Source organism: Chlamydotis macqueenii, chromosome 14 (assembly GCF_036417535.1).
Source record: "Chlamydotis macqueenii isolate bChlMac1 chromosome 14, bChlMac1.mat, whole genome shotgun sequence".
Taxonomy (NCBI): domain Eukaryota; kingdom Metazoa; phylum Chordata; class Aves; order Otidiformes; family Otididae; genus Chlamydotis; species Chlamydotis macqueenii.
This window is the reverse complement of record NC_141569.1, coordinates 19,398,674-19,414,595: the sequence shown is the minus strand read 5'-3', so window position 1 is coordinate 19,414,595 and position 15,922 is coordinate 19,398,674. Positions and strand designations below refer to the sequence as shown.

Sequence of the window (15,922 nt, the reverse complement as noted above, 5' to 3'; positions counted from 1 at the left end):
TCGCAGGTCGCTGCCAGACACCCAGAGCGGCCGAAGGTCCGAGTCAGGCGGATTCCTGCAGTGACGCCCGAGCAGAAGCACAAAGGAATAAGGACATTTAAAGATCTGTTGCCTTTTTAACATATTTGGGGAAAACGTTGGTTCCCAAAAGCTCGGTCCAGGCATGAAGCGCATTTCCAGTGTGATTTCAGTTCATTTGAGCAGATGGCTCGCAGCCCAAGCACTTCATTACTCTTGTATTTAACCGCTTCTTTGACTCCTCACCCTAAATGCTGCCCCTGCGAGCCTCCCGCCTCCCCGGCCGCGGGGGCCGGGCCCGCTCCTCCCGCCCCGCGGCGCTTCAGGGCTCCGGGGCCGCGCTCGGAGCCTCCCGCGGCCGCCGTGAAGGGCCGGCCCCGGCGCTCACCGCCCACCTCCGCGGAGGGCGGCCCCGGGCCGCGCCGCTGCCTCGGCTCCGCCCGCTGAGGTGATCGCCGGCAGAGCGGCCGGTCGGTGAGCGGGAAGGCGGAGGTAAGATGGCGGCGTAGCGGCGCGGCTCAGCTCGGTTCCCGCCATGAAGCTCATCATCCTGGAGACGTACGCGCAGGCCAGCGAGTGGGCCGCCAAGTACATCCGCAACCGCATCGTCCATTTCGGGCCCGGCCCCGGGCGCTTCTTCACCCTGGGGCTGCCCACAGGTGGGTAGCGGGGCCGGGAGCGGGGGCCGGCCGTCCTTCCCGCGGGGGCTGAGGCGGCGGCTACCCCGCAGGCAGCACGCCGCTGGGCTGCTACAGGAAGCTGGTGGAGTACTGTCGGAACGGGGACCTCTCCTTCCAGTACGTGAAAACCTTCAACATGGACGAGTACGTGGGTGAGTGCCCGCCGGGGAGAGGTGTTTGGCTGCCGCTGGCTGTGTGTTGTGTGTCTCTGTCTGGACAGCGTCCGGTTACCGAGGCAGGGCCGCCAGCACTCTGTGCCGCAGCCCGACCGGCTCGTTCGTGCACGGTGGGTGCGGAAAATCCCGCCTGCGAAAGGTTCAAGGTAGGAGGGATAAAACTGGCGTTAGCCAAGGGAGTTAAATTTGGAATTTGGAAATTTGGAAACCTACATAAGAAATATGAAAGGGTGTCAGGCGCTGCCTGGTATTAGACACTGCTGTATTGTACCTGAACTTAGGTACTGACCAGCTGAAGATCCATCTTATCGTTGCAAGCCAAGATAGCGTGCAATTTAACTGCCACCTTTGCTCTGGGATTATAAAGGTCACTTTAGCTCCGGGTCTCTTACAAGGACCGATGTGATACCTGTCCAAGTGCCCTCCCATACCCAACGCGCGCTCCTGTGAAGATAGAGGACTGCTTCGTCCATGAAGCTGTGATGAAATAGCCTCTCCAGAAGAAAGAGTACAGAGAGATTAGCAGGCAAGCCTAAAGCTCCAAAGGTGAAAAACATATAGGCTAAATATTTGCTAATGCTAATTTTACTTTGGTCAAGCAGTTTTCTGTGAACAATCCTAACCAAGCAGCATTAGGGAATAGGCAGTGCAGTGTGGGTTTATAGCATTCGAGGGGAAAAATGTATGCAGTAAGTTATTTCCCAGGCTTCTGCACAATTTTTTTTGTCTTTGCTAATACAAACTGGGAGGAAGGCTGTAAAGGTGGTATAGATGAGGCACAGTGCACGCCTGCTTTTTGTGGTTTATATTACGGAGGATATTCTTGCAGTTGATCTTAGTCCCATGCATGTTCTGTTCCAGGTCTCCCGAGGGATCACCCGGAAAGTTACCATTCCTTCATGTGGAATAACTTCTTTAAGCATATTGACATCTCGGCAGAAAACGTTCACATTTTGGATGGAAACGCACCTGATCTACAGGCAGAGTGTGACGCATTTGAGGATAAAATCAGAGCAGCCGGAGGAATTGAACTCTTTGTTGGAGGTGAAAACCCGAAGGACTAACGGTTCCTAAGCTCTGGCAGGAAACACTGCCTTTCCTCCACCAGCTGTCTCATTTGTTGTCAGGAGAGTTCATTTTCAGTGCAGTTCAGTGGGTCTGCAGTGAAAGCCATTGCCCTGGGCACTTGTGTGCTGGCAGCCTTGTCTTCCAGTGTACTGCTTCCCCAGTTTTAAGTATTTCAATCCAGTGAGTGAATTATTCAGGAAACAATTAGTGGGAGAAAAAAGACAGAGCTAGAATTGTCCCAAATACACAATGAATTACAATTGTCAGTGCTAACAGGAAACTGCTAGGAGTAGTCGGAGTCCTCTGAGCCAGCAGGAGCTCAACACAAGCTTTTCCCATCAGTTTGCCTTAACATTCTGCCATCTACTTGCTGTCCCAGCACCATTAGGGAAGAGTCTTTGCTGGCTTCAGAGGGGACTTTTGCTGTCCTTCCTACCAGAAGCAAATTTGAGCTTGAGCAGAAAAATTGTGAGTGTTTTTTCTCAGATCTGTATCTATTCCTGAAGCACTGGACGTCCTTCTGATAGGAGTGCTGTTGGCTCTGCTTCCTACAGTAACTACTACAGCCACTGACCTGCCTCTCAAACTCTCTGTCACAGGTATTGGCCCAGACGGTCACATTGCCTTCAACGAGCCTGGATCGAGTTTGGTGTCCAGGACACGAGTGAAGACCTTGGCTATGGACACTATATTGGCTAATGCCAGGTTCTTTGATGGCGACCTCTCCAAAGTCCCCACAATGGCTTTGACGGTTGGAGTAGGCACTGTCATGGATGCCAGAGAGGTTAGGAGAAAAGCAGGGACTTCATGCAGTAGCTCTTGAGCAGGGCTTCCCGGAGTAGCTAAAGCTGGCGCAGCCTTGGAGCAGCAATGCACCCTGCTGGCGTAGGCCAGCCTGCGCCTTTCCGGCCACAGGCTGCCGCACACCTCAGCCTCCTCTTCTCTTCCATCCTGCGACGCTACGGAAAGGCTCTTGCTGTCTGCCATTTTTGCTCCACTTACATTTGTGGAACCCTGCAGTACAGTTGTGATCCACAGGGAGCTGGAAAGGTTTGGGAGGATGTCTTTGGTTGAGAAGCTCATCTGGGGAAATAAATGCAGGAATCACTGGCTGACTTGGCGTTACACCAGCAGATCATGAAAGCCACAGGGAATGGCGCTTAACTGAGTCTATACCTTGATTTATACTTGTTAGGGCTTGGTGTACAGGGGCTTAACAGGGGAGCTCAAAGGATCTGAATCATTACCGTGACCCACCAGGCTGTGATTTAATTGACAAATAAAAGGCAGCCAGAGCAGACAGAATTGTGACACAGTGAAGTGCCCCTGGGGAGGATGATGGACATTCTCCTGTTAGGGACCGGTGCAGACCTCTCTCCGTTCAGCAGGGTGTGGGTGTGCTCTCTCTGAACATGTCTTCTGGACTCTAACTGCCGTCCTCCGTGTCTCGGCGTGCAGGTGATGATTCTTATCACAGGAGCCCACAAAGCCTTTGCTTTGTACAAAGCCATCGAGGAAGGTGTCAGCCACATGTGGACAGTGTCTGCTTTCCAGCAACATCCCAACACCGTGTTTGTGTGCGATGAGGATGCCACGCTGGAACTCAAAGTTAAAACAGTGAAATACTTTAAAGGTGAGTGTTTGACGAGGCCAAGCAGCTGTTGTGCTTAGTTTTTAAGTGGCCCAAGCCATGCTTTGCAGTGGATGTTTCTGTTTAACCAGCTCCCAAAGGCGTACATTCCTTAAATAGAACGGCTGAGAGGTACAGTGACAGTGAAAGTGCAAAGGGAATGCTTAACGGTGTGGGCATGGGAGCAAAGGAACGAGGACTCTAGTAATTTCTAATTTCACTAGCATACAATGAATGAGAATGTTGCTTTATGATGTCTACCTAAGTCACCTTTTCACTTGCTGTATCAGGTTTAATGCTGGTTCACAACAAGCTCGTGGAACCCTTATACAGCATGAAGGAGACGGGAGCCGAAAGAAGCCAGTCGAAGAAGCCATACAGCGATTGATTTCTCGCTGTTCAGAGTAATGCTGAACCAGCTTTTCTGTGGAAAAGCAGCTGTGAAGAAAGGGAATTGCTGCAGAAACTCACAATTGTTCTTAAATTAGCAAAATTATTATGTGCTTGCTTCTCTCCGTTAAGGAGACAGGTGCAACACCTGCCTTAACCCAGTGAGGATGGGATCCAGTATCCGGTGTTCCACAGACCTCCCCTGCTAGCTTATTCTCTGAAGGTAAAGTCAGTGGAGAATGAGTTGTTTCATCTATGAAGCAACCGTAATCATGTGGACTGAAGGCCCCAAAACTGAAATGTGAAGACAAGGGAAAGTACAATGTTGCAGAAAGCAAAAGGATAATGGCTTTGGGATGTATTCCTCGCAGTTAGGACAGGTACCTTGTGTGTCGTTCCCCATCCGCAGTACACTTTTACGTTATAGCCATGTAAAATGGGAACGGAGCTTGTTCAGCCTGGAGAAGGGAAAGCTTCAGCATGACCTATAGCAGTGTGCTTCAAGCTCCGAGGAGGTCATCGAGATGAAGCCAGGCTCTCCTGGGCAGCGTGCGGGGGGAAGATGAGAAGAAACAGTGGGGCTTGAGTTGAGACAAGATGCTCAGGCTGGATATAAGGAAAAAAATGACCCATGAGGATGGTCAAGCAGTGGGGCATGTTCCCCAGAATGATGCAGTCTCTGTCGTTAAGAGGTTTTCAAGACCTGACTGGATAAAGCCTTGGCTGAACCCTGCTTTGAGCCAGATGTTGGACTTGAGACCGTCTCAGCAAAAGGGAGGCTGCAGACCGCATTCAGCAGTGCTGTATTAATAATGCAGTACCATTTACGCAGCCATGAGATTTTATTTGTTGTCACACAAGAAGCCTTTTATGCTCAGTTTCAGGGTATGATTTTCTATGCCCTGGTGCTTTATGCCGTACGACAGGAAGGTAGATTTATTCAGATCAAGCAAAAACAACTTCTCTCAGTGCTGCTCAGCCCTCTTATTCGCGTCAGTGCAGAGCCTGAAGCAGTAAGTTCTCTCTCCGCCCCTCCCAGTGCTTTACATCGCTACAAGGAAATGCCAAGTAAGCCTCAGAGGAAGCACTCTGTTCCCTCTGGCCTCAGCCTATGTTTAACTAAGAAGCCCCACACAGGCAGACAGCAGCCTGTGCTGGCACTGACTCCACCAATTTTGGAACTGGATTGCTGCGTTTCCTAGAAAATGCTGTCACATGACGGGCAAGACAAACTGGGCAGGATTTATTTTCTTTATGCAGAGATTTTGTAAGCTGTTGATCTGTAATGTAACTTTTTACAGTAAATGTCTTAATTTTTTCTAAATGGTCACATTGAGTGTATCTGGTTCTCAGTCTGTGCTTGTGAAACACGGAACAGTTTGTGGCTGAACAGGACTTGTAGTACCACCTTTGAACAGAAACACAAAACCTTCAAAGCATGAGAAAGAGCTGTTACTTTGCACAAGATTTCTCCGTCACCTAGAACCAAAGCTGTATCAAAAGCAGTTCGGTAGAAATAGCTACTGCTCCTCTCTGCTTCACAAGCTCCCTGCCTTGTCCAGTGTCCGCCGGCCAGTTTCCACCAAAACCTGCTGAGGTTCTGTCCTGGCAGGCAGCAGCCGGCTCATATTAAAAAGTGGAGATCTTTAAAAAAGAAGGGAGGAGGTCACAGCTTTCTACGTAGTAGCACAAAGTTCTGCAAATAATCTAATGCTCCTGCTGTGCATGCACAGAAATGGAGAAAGTGCGGTTTGTAAGAGGAAGAAACTCTACACCGCCTTACCACAGCTGCCTGCATTGCTTTCTGTCCGTGAAGACAGGCTCTGGTTTTAGCTGTCCTGCCTTTGCAATACCAGGCGATCGTCCTACTGCTTATTCCCTCCTCAGGGGGTCTGTCCTCCTCTGCCTCACTGCAGAATTTGGCAGCTCCAGCCCAGGGGTCCCCAAGTGTCCAGAATTGATGGACACGGTGGTGACTTAATCACTGTTCCTCCTCTCTCCTCACAAAGTTCTTGAAAGCAAATACTTCACCACAGCACCTGTGCTCTGGTAGCTCTGGCAGACATACCCAGCCAAGGCTTTCCATCTCAACGTGCCCTTTGGCGCCCAGGCCCTGCCCTCAGCCCACCTCTGTCCTGGCAGCAGGCACCTCTCAGCCTCCTGCAGGTTCAACACCAACACCATCTCAATTTCCAGGCAGGAAAACAGGGTTTAAGCGCATGCTTCTCCTGTAACAAACATTCCCCACCTGGCAACTTAGCAGGAAGAAAGCCCCTTCCGCAAGGACGCAGCTTTTGGTCTCAGCCTGTGGAGTTAAAAACGGTGGCCAAGGTGGAAACTACGGTGGGGAGTGCAGCTAAAAGCTGGCTCCATCCAACATGGCGTTCCCACAGCAGTGTCAGGATAGCCGCGGATCAGTTAGGGCCTTGCAACTCCCAGGGAAAATCAGGGCTCTTTGCGTACATAACCATCCAAACTTCTATCAGCAGAACACGTCCTCTGCCTACTTCACTCGAGCTCTGTGTGAACCCAGGTCTCGGTGTCACCCTACAGCCGGCTGTGCCCGCGGGCACCTGGGCCCCGCGGCACACGAGCACCGGAGGCGATCGCCACGCCGCTGCAGAGCGGAGCTCTGTCCCACGCGCTGACCTGCGCTGCTGCACACATGCCATAACGAAGACAACCAGGGAGACAACTACGTTTACTGTCTTAAAGTGAATTTAGTGCATGTGAAAGGTGCAGAAAATACAATTGAAACCACACGCAATGTAAACTTCCCCTACACAATGTCCTATAGCCTAAAGCACGGCAAGAGATCTGCTCTTACCATCTCTTACCTTTTTAATCACTGCCAATTCTAATAGTACAGGCTTTCATCCTCTGTGCAAGGAACTAAATCAGCAGTCCTTTTTGGCCAGATATCAGAGTATAAATTTATTTACTAGCAGTCAAAACTGAGTGAGAGGTGTTCACCTTGAGTTTCTGAAGCCTTCCAGCTCCTAAGCTATCCATCTGGACCCCGCTATTTGTTTTGAACACAGCACATCCAGTTTTAATTTCAAAGTAAATTTTTAGACCATTCTGCAAGTGGAAAATCTTCTAAAAAATTAGTGGTTCCCTCCAGTAATTACTTTCATGCTCACAAAACTACTTACTCAGCTTTTAGGGGAAACAATTTGGGTTTGGAAATAAATTGAAGTGCAAGAACAGCGGAAATAAGGGATCTAGTCCAGAAGGAAAACTATCAACTAATCAAATTTCTTATATGAAGAGTTAGTAAAAAATAAATTACTTGATCATCTGAGAAGACAAGGTGGTTTTCAGTATCTCGAAGAATTCAAGTTAATCTCAACTACGCATCCATAAAAATGTGTTTCGATATCTGACTGACACTTTTCACCCTCGCACTGGCCACACACTCAGCTGTTTGCCTTAGCACTCATCACTGTCAGAGCAAGGAGAAGCGATGTGAGTTAGTACAACAGCAATGCTGAGATGATTCATCAAACTGATTCAGATTTCTGGAAAAAATTCAGATTTCTGTTGGTCATTTTCTGCCAAAGCATTCAGTAATGCAAAGGCCTAGGCATCAGAGCCAGTAAGAAGGGCGCTAGGGATAATACATTTTACCATCGTTAGAAAGCAAGAGGCACAGAGCAGTGAGCTGCTTCTCAGAGAAACAGGCCTGGGAATGCGATAGAAGCAACAGGCTCAGTTGCTGAATACAGAAGACATTTTCTGTATTGTATCAGAAAGCCTTCCCTGTCCAAGCAGCAGCACTAGACAGCTCCAGAAAGAGCCCTACAGCTGTCACAAAACTGCCCTAAACCCACAGGGGATACGAGCCAAGGTCCTCGAGAGGTCGGTCTCCCTAAAGGAAACCCCCAAATACTTGTATGATTTGGGGCTTCAGTTTGGTTTGCTTGCTTTTGGAAAAGGGACGCCTCTTAGTATGCGTTTTCCCAGTAATTTTCCAGCTTCTGACTGGTTGTGTTGTCTTTAACAATCGATATGATTATTGGTGATCCTGACTATGGGATGGGTAAAATGGTCTCCTTTGGTTTTGGCAACAGCCTCTGAAGAGCGAGTATCCTGCCGTGCAAGGCAGTTACCCTTCTATCACGTAATGGAAGTGAAAAGCAAACAAACTTGACACAAAAATGGAAAAGCATTTGTCTCTGGTTTGTTCAGCTTTTGTTGCTAGAGAAAGCTACTAGTCTTCATCGTCAGCTTCCCAGAACTCACCATCAATATGCATGGCTTGAAACAACCTGCAAGACAGACAGTAACCTACATCAGGATGGGAAAAAGGTAAAATATGTAATTAAAAAGAAAAAAAATCTAAATGTGACCAAAAATACAAAAGCAGCGAGTTTCTCAATTTTTGTCAGCGTCATACCGCAATCAGTGTCAATTAAAATAAGCTGCTCCACACTCCTGCAGCACAGTACACCAGAAGGCTGTGCAGCACCTTAAAAACATGATGGCTCAAGAAATCCCTGAAGATCGCAGTAATCCAAACCGTAGTAAGTCACCTAGCATGCTGCCATTCCTAGCTGCTCTTTAGGCAGTATATAACCAGCAGCCAAGCCCGCCTGCTCCAAGCAGCTTAAAATCTAATGGGACGAGAGAGCTGGGCAAATGACTATAACATAGAGGCAGAAGGGGGGGTTAACACAAAAGGGAATGTGTTTTTTTTTTTTTTACAAAGAGGTTAAGCTAAACGGAAAGAAAAAAGAACATCAGAAGAAAAACAGAAAGGAAAACAGGGTTGGAAGTGAAAAAATTACTGTTGGGAGAAGAGGGAATGCTGAAAAAGAAGGGCTAAGAACACGAAAAAAAATAAATCCTGTCAGCCACGCGTATTACAGTAGGATAGATGGCGGAGGACTGAGTGAACCATTGGTGTTTGACTTTGGTATCCCGGCACTGTATAGCTCAGCGATGGGCACATCGCCCACTGGAATGCATGCAAGCTTAGAGGCTGCCATTATTTCACCTCGCTGACCCGCCCGCCCTTCCATTTGTCCAGACAGCAGCAGCATCCTTTGTCCCTTGATATATCCCTAGTAAGGGGTGATGTAAGCCAAGTCTGCAGCTTTTTTACCCAAAACCTTCTATTCGCTATCATATACCTGAGCCTCTGCAAGGAAAGGTTTCACTACAGGCTGTCTCTCAGTCAGAGGCAGCAAGTAAAGCATCCGAACAGGCCCAGAAGACTTCTCCAGAATTTTAAAACAAAAATTCTTAAAAAGCAAAACCACATCCCGAATCACTCCTGATTTTTTTATTGTTAGTGTTGGATCCTTGTAAGTGTTAATATTTGAGAAGAAACGGCATCTTAAACTGTATAGCTACAAATTTCAAGGAAAGAATAACCTGGGAGAGACTGTAAGAAAAAGTAGAAAAATACGTGGTACGGCGCTAAAGAAATAGATGTAAATACAGACCTGTTAAAGCACGGGGAGGATGGATCATTGAAGTGCCTGTATGGGTTCACCCGTGACAGAGAACCCATACAGAGCCAGCAGAAATACTGCATGCAGCCGGTACACGTCATTTTGTTACAGCCATCTAGTTTCTGAGGGAAAGAGAACAGGACATTGGAGTAACAAAACCCCACCACGTCAGCCTTCAGGCCTGTCTCTGCATGGTAACAGTCCTCAAAACTGCGTCAACTACTGAATGCATTTTACCCCGACTCTATCGGAACACTGATATTTTTTCACTGTTCAGAAGAACTAGGAGCTAGATTGACAGAATTGTAAATTGGCTTTAATACTAATAATACTGGAAATTAATATTTTTCTGAAGCTAGGTTTATTTCCTGGCTGTAGTTTGAAACAGCAGTAGCCTGAAACACATGGAAAACAAAGGGATTCATCTGGATCCGTATTCAACCTGGATCTTTTTAGTACTGGAATCTGAACGATACCAGTCGCTGTATTTACTCAGGTCCCTGAGCTCGAGTAACACCACCTCCTTTTCTATATAACACAGACAGAATGGGAAGTTCTCTTACCATTTCCTAGAAATTTACCTTCCCTGGTGCATCTGGAGGCTACAAATCAATCCCTGTTCCAGCCTAAATGCAGAACTGACTGAATTTGTTAGTTTCTGTTAAGAGTTACTACCATTCTCAGCCTTTCCCCTCCATGCCCACCTCTATGTGAGTCCCACAGCAAGGACAAGACTTGGAGTTCTTCTCTAGCCATTCTTTACTCTCCATCTCCTCCAGGGCTTTCTGAATCACTCGCTTGCCATAGCGTTGTTCCAAAAATCTTTTAGTTGCCTCATCTGCTTCTAAGTATTCATTTCGCAAATCCATTAATTTCTCTGGAGAACAAAAAAAAAACCAAACCAACAAACAACAGCTTTTGTAATATATCATATAAAGAAGTCCAGCTATAACAGCATAAAGTATTCTCCAAGGAAAGCAACATTGTTAATTAAAGAGCAAGTAAAACATTAGAATATGTAAGAAAAATATCAGAATATTAAAACCCTTCTGCTCAAAATTCCACGGTTTTACACCATTTCATTATTAAAGAGACCAGTCAATGGCATCAGAACAAATCTACAATGTAAAATAAACTGAAAAACAGAATTTTTTTTTTTTGAACACACATTTAATTAAACTTTGCCACAGGATTTTGAGGCCAACAGACAGAGGAGCATCCACCTGATTCCAGTATCAACTCTGCCAACAGAAACTAGTGGATTCACTTGAAAGGGTAAAAAAAGGCAGATATAAAATTACTCTTCCCCTGCTATGGCCTCTCAGAATTTGACAATCAGCAGTTTAGGGACTTCCTGAGCTGCAGAATGTCACCAAAGGAATATTTTTTAATTGCCAGTAACAGGCCTGCACCAAATGAATCTGTCTCATCTTTTAGAAAACTCATGTGTTGATGAGTTTCCTTGCTTAATTTCTGACTTTCAGTCTTTTTCACACAAGACTTAATTGTTTCGTGATCCACTTCGGAAATACGCCGACTCACCCGCAGTGACTTTACAGGGCGAGACCCCATGGTAAGTCATTTTACAGAGCGTACAAAAAGCATAGTTGCAGCAGGAACAGATGCCCATGGTGCAACCCGGTTCTTGCATGACTGGTGTCTGGCAGCCCGGGCGAGGGCAATACACTACATCCGCCATCAGGTCCAAGCTAGACTGCAGAAGCAGGCGGTCGTAACGTGCAAAGAGCTGCTCTCCAACCAACTCTTTAACCTAAACAAAAGGGCAAAGGAAGATTACATGCATCTGAAATTCTGAGCCTCCTAGCTTCAGTAAAAACCAGTAAGTCAATGAAAAAGTTCCTACAGCTGGGATGAATCCACTTTATATTCTCCAACAGGCCACAAAAATACTCCTAGAAATGCTACTTTAATAATAATTAATCAAATTAAAAGCATGCAGTGTCAAATGCAATGCAACATTAATTCAGGCCTCTGACCAGTGCCAGTACTACAGAGTGGGCCAAACACATGCCACGTGATCCAGCTTTAACTCTGATGCCTCTGCGGGACTCAGAGTGTGAAACAAAAGTCCCCAGGTACGTTCACAGTGCTCACCACGAAAAGCCACACCTTGTCTTCCATAATTATTGGTAAGTTAGCAGAACTCTACCACCACTGCTTGCACACGTCTATTACCTGGCCAGGAGTAGCAACAGAAGAACACTTCGGTTCTGGGCAGTTGAGACAGTGGACCTGACCGTCCCTGATCTGTATTTCAAAGTAGTCCTTCAGGCACGCTTTGCAGTACACATGGCTGCACTCGGTGAAGTACATACACTCACTGCCCAGCTTCTCACAGAAGCAGATATTGCACAAGTACATCTTACTGTTAAAGCACTTCCTCCTCTGAGCCTGATCAAAGTCCAAGATTTCCCTGATCAGACTCGACAACGATTCCACATCCTGCACGGCTCTTGCATCAACGATTTCTTCCTCAGCTGCGGCAGAGCCTGCTGCACCACCACAATCCTTCTCAGCGTCGGGAGGGACCAAAGGCGTCCGACTCTGCCCATTCCCTTGGTGGCCCATTTTCAGCTCATATGGGGAGGAAATATTCAGGTAGCTCAGCGTTTCTTCCTTCAGAAACTGCATCCAGGCAAATAAGACCACACAGCCTCGATTCTCTTCCCATACGTTGTCTAAGTGCTTGCAAAGAGCACTGAGCTGGAAAAGAAAAAGTAAGTCCAGATTTCAGCAAGTTCTGACAACGCACTACTGTTTTCCTCTCCCATGGTCCCCCTCAGTGCATATTTAGATTTCAGATTCTAGAGTTTTCATATATACATAAAACACACATAAAAATAATGCTCATAGATGCAAGCTTTCACTCCTCAGAACGGCAACCAAATAAAAACAAGTAAGAAACAAAAGAAGAGCCAACTGAAAGTGCAACGTTAACAGTTTGTCTTAATTTCACTTCCATCTACTACATTAACATCCCCCAGAGCACTGTTAATCAGGAACTTACTCACGATCACAAAAGCTCTGTTAAAATGTTAAAACTATTTTGCAAACCTGGGCTCGGGAGAGCCATTTTCCACTGAGGGTAAATGCCGGGGGGGAGGTTGACGGGTAGTCCGGTGGGAGCTCAAAATTCAGCACAAGGGGAGGCAGAAAGCAAACGGTGTATTCAAACCCGTTGTTCTGGAGGCTCTCCGTGGAATTGCCTGAATCAAAGAGAATTGAGATGGTTTGAGGAATAATAATAAAATGAACACTAATGAACTGTAACTGTTTACAAAAGATACGTCTTTTTATTTGATAAATTTCTGGTTTAAAATGATTTATTCCACCCTAAAGAACAAAACTCAGTGCAGTAAAATTTCATAGGGTGATATGCACAGGGTTAAACCAGTAAACACCAGTACTGTGAAACACCAGATCCTGCACAAACCAAGAACCTGGAAAGACATATCCTCAAGGAAGAAACAAGAAAGAAATGAACTTAATTATTCCAAAGAAATACTATTACTCATCTCTCATTTCAAAGTTCACCAAAGAGGTTGTTTGTATGAAACCACCCACCCAGACACAAACCCCAACATTACCACAAGCGCAGGACAGGGTCACTCATGGCTCTCTCAGTGCTCCTCTAGGTCACCAGAGCAGCAACCATCTAGGCCTCTACCAGAAAATTGGCTTGGTAAGAACTAATTTTGGGATAACACAAAACATCTCAACTCACCACTCACAAAAATTTTGAAGTTTTGGGGCAACTCCAGACAAATTCTTGTTTCTCCTCCTTGGGCAGACTCTGCTCTCTTAAACTCATCTTCATCATAAATGCTAGCCAGAGCCAGCAGCTCATCCTCCTGAGCTTCTTTGTCTTCTGAAGACATTTAAATTTTCTGTGGAGTTAACATCACTCTACAAGATCAACTGAGTTAACGCATCCTATTCAAATTATTAATTTGAGGTATCTATTTTATACTACTATAAGATTTAGAAACCCAAATAACTGATATAAACCAATGTAAAATATAATTAAGCTTTTTTTACAGGTTGAAAAAAATATTGATAGCTTTATAAAATAAGAAACCACCTTAACACAATATTGAAACGTCAAAAAGCAAACTGTCTTTAAGTGTTAGTGGCTAAAGACAAGTGTAAGTGGGAAAAAAATAGTGAAATAGACTGATAGCAAAAGTGACACATGGACATTTCATTAATGTTTGAAAGGGAAAACAGACTAAAAACCAAGAAAAATAAATTACTATTGCATCAATGTTCTGAAACAAACAAGCAAACAGCCCTGTTTATGATTAAAGTTACTGAAGATATCAATAAGAAGCTTAAATTCCTAGGTAAGCATCTTGCAGATGCACTCCTACATCATTTCAGTTCTAGATGTGGGCAAATAAAGCCACATTTACTGGATTACCTTTTTATTCACAGCCGGGCAGTGGCGAAGTTGTGGGTACAGGTTACGGACCGAGGGCAGCCACGTCCGTAGGGCCAGAGCAGAGCCCCTGATCATTCCTCTGGGAGAACTGGAGGTCGTGAACTGGTTCTCACGTAAGGCATGGAAAACGCCGGCTACGTCGTCAGAGTGCATGTGGGAACGGCGCCGGTACTTCTGAGCTGCCTGCAGCAAAAAAACAAACGCTCAGGGGGACTGAAGTCCCCCAGCACTGTCATTATGAACGCTGACAAACGCGGAACGCAGGAACTCAGAGCCACCTTTCCCAGCTCCAGCAGCAGTCACGCACCCATACCACAGCCTGGCACCGCTGCGATCCCGGCTGCGAGCCGGGCTACGCCGGGAGCCCGGCACCGGCCCCACGGTGCCATCAGAAACGCCGCCCCGCGCCCCCCCGCTGCCCACTGCCGGGCAGCCAAGAGCCGGCGGCCCTGCCGAACCGGCGGCGCGGGAAGGAAAAGCACAACCCCAAAGCGCCGGGAGCAGGGGAAGAACTACAGAAAAGGCCACATTTTCAGCAGGCAGCTGTTATTTCATTTTCAGCCGCTCCCACCTTTCGGCCCGGCGGCAGCACCGCACCCCGCCACCTCCGCCACCCTGCCCGCGGTTCCCGGGCCCGCCGGAGCCAGGCCGCGCGGGGCGGAGGGAGGCCCGGGCCGCGCCAGGCGCTCCGCAGCCCACAGGCCCGGCGCTGCCGGCCCCCACCCCGCGTTCCTGCGGCACGGCACGGCACGGCACGACACGGCCCGCTCCTCCGCCCGCCAGCCCGCCTCACCGGTTACCCCCGCCGCGGGGGAGCCACGCGGGTCCGGGGACTGCGAGGCGGGGCACGCCCGGGCCCGGCCCAGCCCCTCACGGCCCGGCCGGCGCCGCGAAGAGGAGCGGAGCGGCTCCGCCCCGGCCCCGCCACCGCAGCGCCCCCAGCGGCCGGGAGGGACGGCAGCGCCGGGACCGCGGTCCGGCCCGGGGAGCGCCGCGCAGCCCGGCCCGGGCGTGGGGCTCCCCCAGGGTGGGGGCTGGAGGGACCCCGAAGGGCTGCCCCAGGCGGGGCAACGCTCAGAAGCCGCCGCCGGCCACCCCCCCACCCTTCCCGGCACCCGCCCTTGGCAAGCAGAGCCCCAGCACCACGGGTTGCGATTGACATCTGTAAAGAACAGCTCCACCCTTGGCCGCAATACAGGCGTCGTGCACACCTCCAAAAACAAAGGACACAGCCCTCACCTCCACCCCGACACAGTTCTCTTCCTTGCAATCAACAGCTGGAGAAGGTGATCCAGTAGAATCCAGTGCATTTATTTCTTGGGTGTTTCAGCTTTAGATTTTAACACAGACAAAGTGATGTTTGCAAGTTTAATGACAGTCAGTATGAGAAGCAAATCACTGTATAAAGCTCATAGGAAAAAAAAAAAGCCAAATGGGTCAGGTCTTTCTTTTCCTGGGAAAGAAAGAAAACAAACCCCAAGCATTCCAAATGAAGGCCTCTGGAAGCAAGCATATCCCCTTCAGAAAAAGTTAGGAACAAGTCAGACTGAACAATCAGTGGAGGCAGCTGAAGTACAGGTATTCATCGTTTCTACAGAACTAGAGTTAAAAGGTTACAGAGTCAGCTGGGGAGTGTGCCAGGAGCACACCTCCCTGTCCAGGAGCAGCCATGATCTGCAGGAGTGTACAGCTGCTCCCCCCGGACCAGGTGACAAATCTGAGTCAGCCCGTGGGAGGGGAGCAGCTAGGCAAGAAACACACCGACTCTAGGTGTGTTACTAGGAACTGCTCAAGTGCAAATCAAAACAAACCCGGAGTAGCATGTTAACACAAAAACCAGGGCTAGACTAAGACAGGGAGAGGCTAGGCTTCAGGCTCCAGCAGGAGCACCCCCCTCTCCCCTTACCCTCGTGCAGGCCTGGCCTTCACGGGCCCTGCCCCGAGACACTGCTGCTGCCACCCACAGGAGAAAAGGAACAAGCCGTCTCACCCCTTTAAAACAAGATTGACTGACCATGGAGAATCAGCTTCTGACTGTT

At 48.2% G+C, this 15,922-nt stretch overlaps 2 protein-coding genes across 2 annotated transcripts; one reads left to right on the top strand and one right to left on the bottom strand.

Annotated features, from left to right (window-relative positions):
* Positions 1-355: 355 nt before the first annotated feature.
* Positions 356-5,292, top strand: GNPDA1 (glucosamine-6-phosphate deaminase 1). The gene is made up of 6 exons (XM_086758996.1): positions 356-677; positions 749-850; positions 1,736-1,918; positions 2,542-2,726; positions 3,401-3,575; positions 3,863-5,292. Exons 1-6 carry the CDS (start codon positions 554-556, stop codon positions 3,958-3,960), a joined length of 867 nt encoding a protein of 288 aa, XP_086615122.1. The 5' UTR covers positions 356-553; the 3' UTR covers positions 3,961-5,292.
* Positions 5,293-6,644: 1,352 nt separating this feature from the next.
* RNF14 (ring finger protein 14) lies at positions 6,645-14,766 on the bottom strand. The gene is made up of 9 exons (XM_086759159.1): positions 14,677-14,766; positions 13,863-14,066; positions 13,167-13,329; positions 12,497-12,648; positions 11,618-12,145; positions 10,964-11,192; positions 10,126-10,298; positions 9,413-9,543; positions 6,645-8,233 (listed from the first exon to the last, which is right to left on the bottom strand). Exons 3-9 carry the CDS (start codon positions 13,318-13,320, stop codon positions 8,176-8,178), a joined length of 1,425 nt encoding a protein of 474 aa, XP_086615285.1. The 5' UTR covers positions 13,321-13,329; positions 13,863-14,066; positions 14,677-14,766; the 3' UTR covers positions 6,645-8,175.
* Between the last annotated feature and the right edge of the window lie 1,156 nt (positions 14,767-15,922).

Excerpts from the sequence above, each read along its gene's own strand:
- GNPDA1 (XM_086758996.1), top strand. The coding sequence starts at position 554 with ATGAAGCTCATCATCCTGGAGACGTACGCGCAGGCCAGCGAGTGGGCC. Across the intron at positions 1,919-2,541 it reads AATTGAACTCTTTGTTGGAG|GTATTGGCCCAGACGGTCAC; the intron begins GTGAAAACCCGA and ends TCTCTGTCACAG. Across the intron at positions 3,576-3,862 it reads AACAGTGAAATACTTTAAAG|GTTTAATGCTGGTTCACAAC; the intron begins GTGAGTGTTTGA and ends TTGCTGTATCAG.
- RNF14 (XM_086759159.1), bottom strand. The coding sequence starts at position 13,320 with ATGTCTTCAGAAGACAAAGAAGCTCAGGAGGATGAGCTGCTGGCTCTG. Across the intron at positions 12,649-13,166 it reads CTTCAAAATTTTTGTGAGTG|GCAATTCCACGGAGAGCCTC; the intron begins GTGAGTTGAGAT and ends TCTTTGATTCAG. Across the intron at positions 11,193-11,617 it reads CTGTTGCTACTCCTGGCCAG|GTTAAAGAGTTGGTTGGAGA; the intron begins GTAATAGACGTG and ends CCTTTTGTTTAG.